Below are 12,092 nucleotides of genomic sequence, written 5' to 3'. Positions count from 1 at the left end.
GCCAAGGCAGCTGCTAAGTAATTAAGGGCAAAAGGATTCCATTCACATTTTTCTTCTTCACCAACACCTTCACTGTGATTTGTGGGAAATAACTTATAAATGTTAGAAGGGAAGATGAGGTAAGAAAGATTCAATGGAGACAGTTTCGGTTAAAGAGATAACTATGTAGAGATGTATGAATTTTAATAATGTGCCTGTGTAGTGACAAGAAAATAAGTGTTTAAGATTCTCCATAAAAGTGAGTTTCATTATAAAAAGTTCTTATAAGATAATATAGAATTTGAAACATTGAATATCATAATAAGATACAAAACAAAAAACCAATGTCTTGGTTAAATAAAAGTATTCAGTTATGGATTACTTTTTATAGTTCACTTTTTAGAGGACAGAGACAGCATGAAAACAATGTGATAGCACAGATTTATTTAGAGATGAAGATTTTATGTGTTGTCAGTCCCCATCTCTCCCAATGGCCTATTTGTCTATCTATATGGCTGCATAGTCATAATCGCATAGACCCATGTTTCCCATTAGTGGCGCTATGGACAGTTTGTGTTGTGGGTGTGAGGCTGTCCTGTGCATTGTAGGGTACTTGGCTACATCCCTGGCCTCTACCTATAAGAGGCCAGTATCTCCTTCCTCTCCCAGTTGTAACAACCAAAATGTCTCTGGACATTGAAATGTTCTCTGGAGGGCAAAATCGTTCTGGTTGAGAGCCATACCAAGAGCAGGGGCTTGGAAGCAGACCACCTGGGCCTTCAACTCTTGGCTCTGCAATTACTAGCCATGTAACACTGGGCATCTGTCTTAACCTTCTATGATACAGTTTCTATATATGTAAAACGTATAAATACTAGTATCTACCTCTCAGGGTTATGGTGGGAATTAAATGGGTTAACATGTGTAAAGACTTTCATTTACCATTTTCTAATTATTAAGCCCATATTAATGGTAAGTAGAAGCTCATGTCCTGATGTCACAACTGCTTGTCATTTACCTAGGCACTACTATGCAGGGCTGTGTGACCACAGACAAGTTCCTGATCCTTTTAGTGCTTCCATTTTCTCATTTATAAAATGGAGGTAATAACAATATCTACACTTCACTGGGAGGCTGGGTGGTGCTCCCTACGTGTAAAGGGACAAATACCACAGGGCTGCTTAATAAAAGACAGCTTTCAATAAAAGACTGCTTAATAAAAGACATTTGGAGGCCATTACTAAAGGCTAAATGCTGGGCTCTTGGATATGCTTTAACTTGCCTCATTTATTTACCTTTTGCACCTGGCTCCTGAAGTGTTCGAATTTGTGGCTCTTGCCAAACATGCTATCAGTTGCATTCTTGATATCCTTGCTACTGAATGAGGGGCATGGAATAACCATTTTTGTAAGCTTTTCAATGAGAATGGTAGTAAGTTTTCTGCTTAAATATGACTTAACCAAACATATAATTTATTTGGAACAGTCTATTTCATAAGTATTTTCATCAATTTTTGGTTTTATTGAGTCACTTTGGAAAATCAATATTTTTTCTCATTTTCAGGGGCACTATAAAAGCAACATGAGACTACTCTGAGCCTAGCTCAGGTGATTCTGTGTGAAACTTTTGCTTTCAATTTTAAAGAAGAAAAAGTAAATATTGTTTGCAGAAATAATTTCCTGGGTAATTTTCTGCAAGCATGACAAGCATTAAAATTAGGTCTATTCTAAAGTTATTATTAAAGTCATTATTGTTCACATGCCCCCTCCATCCCGCTCCCCACTGGTAACCACTAGCTTGTTCTCTGTATCTGTGAGTCTGTTTCTGTTTTGTTATATCCATTCATTTGTTTTATTTTTTATATTCCACATATAAGTGAAAATATGCAGTATTTGTATTTCTCTGTCTGAGTCATTTTACTAAGCATAATACCCTCTATATCCATCCATGTTGTTGCGTATGGCAAAATTTCATTCTTTATTATGGATGAGTAATATTCCATTGTATATATATACCACAAACTTCTTTATCTATTCAGTTGTTGATGGACGCTTACGTTGCTTCCATATCTTGGCTGTTTTACATATTGCTCCTATGAACATCGGTGTACATAGATCTTTTTGAATTAATGTTTTCATTTTCTTCAGATATATATATACCCAGGAGTGGAATTGCTGGATCATATGTTAGTTCTATTTTTAATTTTTTGAGTAGCCTCCATACTGTTTTCCAAGTTGGAGGGTTCCCTTTTCTTTACATTCCTCACTGACATTTATTGTTTGTGGTCTTTTTGATGATGGTCATTCTGACTGGTGTGAGGTGATATCTCATTGTGGTTTTGATTTGCATTTCCCTGATGATTAATGATGTTGAACATCTTTTCACATGCCTGTTGGCCATCTGTATGTCTTCTTTGGAAGAATACCTATTCAGGTCTTCTGCCCATTTTTTTAATCAGGGTGTTTTTGATATTGAGTTGTATTAGCTGTTGATATATTTTGGATATTGCCCCCTTATTGGACATATCATTTGCAAATATCTTCTCATGTTCAGTAGGTTGCATTTTCATTTTTTTGATGGTTTCCTTTGCTGTGTAAAAGCTTTTAAGTTTGATTAGGCCCCATTTGTTTATTTTTGCTTTTGTTTCCCTTGCCTGAAGAGACAGGTCCAAAAACATAGTGCTAAGATCTTTGTCAAAGACCATACACCCTATGTTTTCTTCTAGGACTTTTGTGGTTTCTGGTCTTACATTTAGGTCTTTAATCCATTTTCAGTTTATTTTTATATATGGTGTGGAAAAAAATGTTCTAATTTTATTCCTTTGAATGTAGCTGTCCAGTTTTCCCAGCACCACTTGTTGAAGAGACTGTCTTTTCCCCACTGTATATTCTTGCCTCCGTTGTCATAGATTAATTGACCATATGTGCATGGGCTTATTTCTGGGCTCTCTATTCTGTTCAGCTGATCTTTATGGCTCTTGTTGTGCCAATACCATACTGTTTTGATTATTGTAGCTTTGTAGTATAGTCTGAAGTCAGGAAGCATGATGCCTCCAGCTTTCTTCTTTTTTCTCAAGGTTTCTTTGGCAATTTGGGGGTCTCCCATGGTTACATATAAATTTTAGGATAATTTGTTCTAGTTCTGTGAAAAATGTTATTGGTAATTTGATAGGGATTGCATTAAATCTGTAGATTGCTTTGGGTAGAATGGCCATTTAAACAATATTAATTCTTCCAATCCAAGAGCATGGGATGTCTTTCCATTTCTTTTTATCATTTTCAGTTTCCTTCATCAGTGCTTTATAGTTTTCAGAGTATAGGTCTTTCACATCCTTGGTTAAGTTTATTCCTAGGTATTGTATTCTTTTTGATGTGATTTTAAATGGAATTGTTTTCTTACCTTCTCTTCCTGAGAAAATATATAATACTAATACATTATTAGTGTATAGAAAAGCAATAGATTTTTGTATATTAATCTTGTATCCTGCAACTTTACTGAATTAATTTATTAGTGCTAATAGCTTTTTGATGAAGACTTTAGGGTTTTCTATATACAGTATCATGTCATCTGCATATAATGATAGAATCATCTATATTCATCAGACATATTGGCCTATAATTTTCTTTTTTTTTTACTGTATTTCTCTGGTTTTGGTGTCAGGGTAATGGTGGCTTCATAGAATGAGTTTGAAAGTGTTTCCTCCTCTTCAATTTCTTGAAATAGTTTAAGAAAGATAGGTATTAACTCTTCTTTATATGTTTGTTAGCATTCCCCTGTGAAGCCCTTTGGTCCTGGACTTTTGTTTGGGAGGTTTTGATTACTGATTCAATTTCAACACTAGTTATCAGTCTATTCAAATTATCTATTTCTTCTTGATTCAGTCTTGGAATATTGTATGTTTCTAGGAATTTATCCATTTCTTCTAGGTTGTCCAATTTTTTGGCATTAACTGTTCATAGTATTCTCTTATGATTGTATTTCTGTGATAACAGCAGTAGCTTCTCTTTCATTTCTTATCTTGTGTATTTGGGTACTCTCTTTTTTTTTTCTGAATGAACCTGGTTAAAGACTTATAAGTTTTGTTTATGTTTTCAAAAAATAAGTTCTTGGTTTCATTGATCTTTTCTGTTGTTTTTTGGGGGGGTAGTGTCTTTAATTTATTTATTTCTGCTTTGATCTTTATTATATCCTTCTTTCTGCTGACTTTGGACTTTGCTCTTCTTTTTCTAATTCCTTTAGTTGGTAAGTTAGGCTGTTTATTTGAAATTTTTTCTTATTTCTTCAGTTAGGCCTGTATCACTATTAACTTCCCTCTTAGAACTGCTTTTGGTGCACCCCATATATTTTTGAGTGTTATGTTCCATTTTCATTTGCCTTGTCTCAAGATATTTTCTGATTTCCTCATTGGTTTCTTCATTGACCACTGTTTTTTTTAGTAGCATGTTGTTTAGTCTCCATGTGTTTGTTCTTTTCCTGTTTTTCTTTCTATAAATGATCTATAGTTTCATGCCATTGTGGTCAGAAAAGATGCTTGATATAATGTCTATTTTCTTAAATTTGTTGAGACTTGTTTTGACAAGCATGTGATCTATCCTGGAGAATGCTCCATGTACACTTGAAAAGAATGTGCGTGCTGCTGTTTTGGATGGAATGTCCTGTAGATATCTATTAAGTCCAACTGGCCTAATGATTCATTTAAGGCCACTGTTCCCTTATTTATTTTCTGTCTGGATGATCTCCCCATTGATGTCATTGGGATGTTAAAGTGCCCTACTATTATTGTATTACTGTCCATTTCTCCCTTTATTTCTGTTAATATTTTATATATGTATTCCTGTTTTGGACACATATATGTTAATGAGTGTAATCTCTTCTTGTATTGATCCCTTTATCATAATATAGTATATAATTCCCTCTTTGTCTTTTGTTATAGACTTTGTTTTAAAGTCTATTTTGTCTGATAAGGGTCTGCTGCTTCAGCTTTCTTTTGTTTCCATTTGCATAGAATATCAACCCCTTACCTTCAGTCCGTGTATCTTTAGCTCTCAAGTGAGTGTCTTATAAACAGCATATAGATGGGTTATTTTTTATCCAATCAGCCACGCTGTGTCCTTTGATTGGAGCATTTAGTCCATTGACATTTAAAGTGATTATTGGTAGGTATGTGCTTATTACCATTTTGTTACTTTTTTCTGGTTGTTTCTCTGTTTTGTCTTCTTGTTTTAGTCTATCCCCTTGTGGTTTGATGATTTTCTTTAGTTGTATGCTTGTGTTCATGTCTTTTTAGTTTTAGTCTCTCTTTAGTTTAGTGGTGTGCTTTAGCTCATCTCTTTTCTTTTTAGTTTTTGTATGCCTATTGCAGGTTTTTGATTTGTGGTTATCATGAAGTTCATATATTTTGACCTTTAACTATATCTACTTGTTTTAAACTGATAGTCATTTAAGTTCAAGGACATTCTAAAAGAGCTACATTTTTTACTATCCCCTCCACATTTTGTTTTTGATATCATATTTTATATCTTCATATCAATCCCTTAACTATTTATTGTAGTTTTAGTTGCTTCTACAATTTTTGTCTTTTAACCTTTGTAGTAGCTTATTTAGGTAGTTGAACCCCTGTCTTTACTATATATCTGCCTTTACCAGTGGCATTTTCCCCTTTCTATAATTTATTTCTTTGTTAGAGCCTTTTCTTTTTCACTTAAAGGACGCCCTTTAATGTTTCTTGTAAGTTTGGTTTAGTGTTGATTAACTCTGTTAGTTTTTGCTTGTCTGAGATGCTCTTTCTCTCTCCTTCAATTCTGAATGATGACTTGCTGTATAGAGTATCCTAGGTTGTAGGGGTTTTTTTCCTTTCAACACTTTAAGTATATCATGTCACTCCCTTCTGGCCTGCAAAGTCTGCTATAAAACCAGCTGATAGCCTTATGGGTGTTCCCTTGTATGTGACTCTTTATTTTTCTCTTGCTGAAGTTCTCTCTTTACCTTTAACTAAAACTTGTAACAATATTTTTTAAAAAATCAGCTGCATATGGACTTAAAACTTTCTGGGTGCATTTAGCCTGAGTGATATTCCCTTTACTTTCCTGATGGTGCATGTTCATAAAACCCAAAGGTGCTAACACTCTAAACTGATCTTATCTTTTTAATTAATTTAAAAAGTTTTTCTTATGCAGTGTTAAGCAGAGAAAAACAAAGTAAGAATCAGGAAATAAGGTGAAAATTTTTATTATATGCTTTAGTTTTGACATATTAGAATTTTAATGTTATTATTCTTATAATTATGTATCAGTAATTTCCATGAGACTAAATAAGTAAAGGAATTCTGAGGAGTTAAATGATAGGAGGGGTGAAGAATCACTGACCATAATATGATGGGGCACAAAAAAATGCTCAGAGAAAGAAACACCATACCTGAGCTACTAATATAATTAGAAGTGTGGTAGGATCTTGCTTATTTGCATCTCTCCATCAGGACTGAGAGTCACAGCAATATTTGAAAGTCCCATTAATAATGGTTCATTGCATGACCTGTGTGCCTCTTCCAAATATTTGCTCTTTGGGCCCCTTTCATTGTTACTGGAGACTCTGGTGTTATTCTTGGCCAAGGATGGGGTGAATGGTTGTGAGGAGGGCTTTGCATGAAGTTGGGAATCACCCTGGAGGATCTGGGTAGGGAGACAGGGTGAAATTCTAGGACCTCAGTATTAACCTGTCTTCTACACCATTAACAATTTTTATACTAACCTCTACCATTTTAGAAACAAATCCTTATTTTAAGCTGGCATTATTACTGGTAAATTATAAAACTACATTACTACTCAAGTTTTTCTTACTGGCAACTGGAGAAAAAGCAGTGGAAAAGGTAATTTATTTAATACTATAATATTATTTGCCAATGGCCATATATAAAATGTAACAATGCTTAAACTGTTTAAAATTTTATCATGTTATGTAATTTAAGTAGGCCAGATTATCTGCTTTATTTCTTCTATAAGTAAGACTGTAACTAGAAAGTTAGAGCAGAAACTACAGCAAGAACTTCACTGCTCTATTTATTCTAGTTTTCCCTTGAGACACTGTGGCAAAGTGGTTAAGAATATAGATTTTAATAAAAGATTGAACTGGATTGAGCCCTACCTCTGCCACTTATTAGCTTCTTAGCTGTCTGTCCTCAGTCAACATTCTTAGTTTCTTCTCCCCTCAGTTTTTCTGTTTATAAAAGAAAGATAACTATGACTACCTTACCAAGTTGTTGTAAAGATAAATTTCATACTGTATACACTGTACTGTATGCAGTATACTGATACTGTATGTACATATGTGGTTTCAGTTAATAAAAACTGAAAACAGGGTAGATGTTATAATTCTGGAATTCACATTGACCCTCATGAAATACCTAGGTGAATAAGCAGTAGAACTCTGGATCATGTAATTTAGACATGTAAAAGATCTTTTATCATTTCCTTTTATAAATGAAAGGACCAGAGTCTTGGCCCAAGAAGCTCAGGTACTATTCAACATTACTGGTATTGGCTGCTAGACATAAAGCCAAGAAGCAAAGTGTTTGATTGCTTGTCTAAATAATACCTTTTTAAATTCCTCTATAATGGCTGAATAGGAGAGAATGGAGGTCATTTTAAAATAAGCAGGTACATATGCTTATTAGGCTCAGCGTAGCTTTGGATGTAGGAGGTTTCAGAGCAGTCGTACACCTTGTGTATATAAACACATAGTGAAGGAATCAATCAAAATGCTTCAACTTCTTTTGTTTTAGGGCAGTGTCCCTGGAAATGAAGGGAATGAACTTCTTAGGAAGAGGATCTCTTAAAACACAGACATGGGATAAATGAGATAAAAATATTCTTCTAAGCTATTAATAAACACACTACTCCTTGGTTTATTCAATACATATCAGTGACATGTGGAAGGTTCATTGTTTTAAGTAGGTAAAACAATTTTCAAGAGAGCAAATAAAGTTCATGATAGTTTGTCCAAATTCCTGATATCAAAAGAGCCCAAACACTGTGTAAAATTCCATCAGAATTATAATTTGTTTCCATAAGGTTATATGGCATGGCATATGTCTAAAAGTATGAGAACATTTCTTTGCCTTAAGGAATCCGTCCTATATGAGCAACAGCACCCTCTAAAATACAATTATGGAGCGATGACTTCAATGACTTGGCAAAACTTCAAAACGATAATGCAATGCAATTTGAGAATAATGTGATTATTATTTTCCCTTTAAAAAAAAAAAAAGCTTCTACTTGTCTCACAATAGAATAGTTCCTCTTGTCTTCTCCTCCACTCCCAGTAAATGAATTAGAACTCTGTCTCAGATTAAAAGAGGTTGGATGGAAGGAAAGATAATAAATGACTTAATTAAAGTGGATGGGTCTACCAAAGTGAAATGTGGCTGAGTAGAAGAGAATTAGCAAAGAGAAAGACACTAAGGGAATAACTCCAAATGCTAAAATTTAAAATTCAAATTCTAGTTATTTTTAAAAATCTTTAAATGTTGAGGCTGCTTTCAAGAATCTAAACCAACCAAGGGTTGAACTTGTTTTATGCGGTAATAACAGTTGCTCCTCTAGACTTTCAAAAAGTCTGGTAGAATGTTTCAGATTAACAAAATTTAAACTATTTAAATTTCACTCATGGGAACCACACACATTTCAGCATAATTTATATGTTTCTAATATTGCATTTCCCAAACTGTGCATGAGGTGCCTTAGAGCATTACAGTACACTCACCAGGATACCTCAAAATATCTTGAATTTTTAAGGGAAGCACAGTAATACGTGGCATCTGTCAGGTACCCATGAACTACTAGCTGGAGGTGGTTCACAGCTTTACCATTACATTCGTCTCTGTTGTTTTAGATGATGCCATATCTTTGCAAAACTGGGCAACATGAAAATCAGTGCGGAACAGGAAGTGAGGATGGTTACATCTAGTCTGATTCCAAGGCTTGGGAAGTTCCCATTGTAACTTATTTACTAAGAATGACAAACTATACATATATATATATATATATATATATATATATATATACCCACACACACACACACACACACATATGTTTTTTGATGTTCATGTGTATTATTTTTTTAACTGGCTACTAAGTTTTTAGGACACAAATAGTTATGTTATTTGGACCTAACTACTTAATAAACAGAACTGTCAGGCTCTTTGTTTGCTTGTTTTGCCTACGTGTACAAGGGGAAAGATTACTAAGACACTAGGTACCGCAATATGAGAAAGTTTGGAAGCTTTTGTTCTAACATTTGCATGCCTGTATAAGTAGGTGTCATGTCACAAGTAAATGATGCTTTATGCAGTTATTTTCTACATGAAGAATAGCTAATGCTGGGAAAGATGTTCTAAGAGATTGAATTTAAATATATGATTCAGAGCCGAAACTAACCCTCAGGAAGCAATCCAGATATGCACTGTTTAAACAAAAGAGCCCTTAAATATAGATAAACTTCTTAAGGAAGGAGTGAGGTATAAAATTGAAAGCCGGTTTTGTTTTACTCCTTTTTTCCCCTAGTCTCTACTTTGATTCTGTCTATTTTACTGCGAGGATTCCTCAAGCCAAATACGTTCTTCTTAATCTCTAATATGTTTTTCAATACTAACCCTGTAGAAGTAGTTATAAGTAAACTAGTAAGGTTAACATATATGTATATGCTCTTTTCCTTTTAAGGTCCTTCAGTTGAGTAAAAAGTAAGCTCTTCTATCACTCTTATTTTCATAAATTATACAGTGCTTTGTAGGATATTAGAGAGTCAGCTACTAGATATTATCAAAGTATTTCAGCCTTATATTTTATTGAGCAGAATTTATAGACTGCATTGTTCTGTAACTTGTCTTTCATGACTTATCCTGACTCTGCATCATGATCCTTTAGGTAATTTCTCGGTACAAGGACAGCTGAATTGCCAATTTAAACTTATACTATAACCAGAAAAGTCATAACTACTAATAGGCTGTTGCTGTATTACCATGCTCGTTGATCTGACGTAGACGTTGTTTTTCAGATGGCAGTTTCCATCATTTGGCACCACTATGCCTGCCAATTTGCTATCTAGAGCAAGATGAGATGTCTGGTCTGTCATCACCAGCAGCAATCTTTTAGCTTCTTTTCGCCATCCAATGTGACTCTTAAAATAAACATGTAATTAGATCTTGTACAATAACATAGATCTTTACTATGGTCTTCATTTCAAGTAAACATTAAATTTAAAACATTAAGTCAGGCTAGAATGATGTGCATAAATTCAGTGCTGTTTCATAAATAGCATTAACTTTTATTTGTATATCCTCTTCCACAGCCGTTTGACCACACTGTCTCCTGGCTAGAGACTTCTGGTGTTCCACAGAGGAAGAACAAGCCAGGTTTATGAAGTGCAGACTGCCCACTGTGATGTGAGTAGGACAACAAGCTACTTCTGTTTTTTTCCTTGGAGAGTAGTGAGTGAAAAGAGCAGCCCTTTTGGAAATGATTTTCCAAGTGCATAAGTTATTCTTTCCCTTTTATCTTTTCCTATTTATAACCCTCTCCTAATTTAGCCCCTCTGTCCTGAACACATACCAAAATGAATAATACTGGTGACGAATAACAGATAGGAGAAGAATGTATTCTTCTATGCTATGTTTTCACTCCATAAATCAAAGGGAAAAATCCTAAATTCTTGGAGAATTTTTCATCTGAGCAAATATTCAATAATGTGAAACTTCTTACCTCACAGACAGCTGCCTGAAGCATAGCATCAAAACCTCCTTCAGGTGTATCTATATTTCCAGAGATCTTCTGTCTGTGAACTGCTTTTTCAAACTCAGTGATGTTTTCCGTCAAAGACAGCACATGGATATACCCATGGGGAGGCATACAGTCTAAGTTGTAGTCACTATATGGGTAAAGAAGAAATGCAAATTCTATTTTGCTATGCGTCCTTCAAAGATCCAAAATACTACTCATGGTCATAGTAAAAGTGTGTGGTTGATGTTTGAGAAGGGAATACCTTTTTTATTTTTGCCAAGAAAATTTTATTAGAGAAAATCTGTATTTTATAAAATCAGAGAAAAGCTCAATATTGGTGAATATTTCTTTGCATGGAGCAATATAATGCCTTGGTCGTCAAAACATAAAGAAGATTAAACATGTTTAATATAGGACACCTAAGGGCTTTTATTATGCTAATATGCACTGTTAATTTTTAAGAGGAGATGAAAATTTACAGTGATTTCCTATCACATTTGCCCATGGAACAGCTGAAAAACACTTTTTGGGAAATGTTTTTAGGAATTTAGTTAAAATATTATACTACTGTTAGATATTTTAAAATATTTTGCTAATTTTAAAGTGATGCTTGGTGTAGAATTATTGATGCATGGTCAAAATTCATTAAAATTGTTTTGAGAATTCCATAATGTCCCCAAAGGTGAGGATCATTCCTCAGGTGCATTTGTATTCAGGGAGAAGGTGTGTGAAGCTCCATGTGGAGAGGCATCAGTCTTGTTCCTCTACAACAGAAAGCAGAGTTGTTTTGGTAAATTAGAGTATATGCTGTAAAGTGATCTGGGCAATTCATGAAAGTAGGAAAGAAGACGATAAAATGAAATGTTTTGTTAAGGAAGAACTGAACACATTTATAGTTCTCTCTGAAAATTCAACAGGCTAAGTATCGTGTGAGAAATTCATATTTTAAAGGTCTGTTTTCCTTTCATAGTAGGGAATATGCTGTTCCAAAATGATAAGAAAAAGGGCTCTTTCTAGCAAACAAATTCTCTCTTTTGACCTACCTATCCTCCATGTGCTAGCTGAGTTTTGTTTGAAATCACATCATAAGCAATGTAATTATAAACAGTCACAGTACAGTAATGGAAATACAGATGCAATACTGGCAAAATAAGTACTTTAAATTAGATAAACCTTAATTCAGCAAATTTGGATCAATCAAAAAAGGAATACAGAAGTTTCAAAGATGTATTTTTTATATATATATATATATATATATATATAGTAGCCTGATTATTGGAGGTTTATCCAAAATTACTAATATTATTTGTGTTTTTTGTAATAGAAACTAAGTGAATGATATTT

The 12,092-nt window shown here is 34.0% G+C and overlaps 1 protein-coding gene across 1 annotated transcript in view; it reads right to left on the bottom strand.

The window, feature by feature from the left end:
* The window catches only part of ITGB8 (integrin subunit beta 8), a 96,012-nt gene that overhangs the window by 31,470 nt on the left and 52,450 nt on the right, over window positions 1-12,092 (bottom strand). The window contains exons 5-6 of the mRNA XM_030857085.2: window positions 10,731-10,896; window positions 9,991-10,149 (exon numbers count right to left, since the gene is read on the bottom strand). Coding sequence (XP_030712945.1) covers window positions 9,991-10,149; window positions 10,731-10,896 — 325 coding nt within the window. The remainder of the gene's footprint in view (window positions 1-9,990; window positions 10,150-10,730; window positions 10,897-12,092) is intronic.

The sequence above is a fragment of the Globicephala melas genome, chromosome 9 (assembly GCF_963455315.2).
Source record: "Globicephala melas chromosome 9, mGloMel1.2, whole genome shotgun sequence".
NCBI classification, from domain to species: domain Eukaryota; kingdom Metazoa; phylum Chordata; class Mammalia; order Artiodactyla; family Delphinidae; genus Globicephala; species Globicephala melas.
This window is presented reverse-complemented; position numbering and strand designations above follow the sequence as displayed.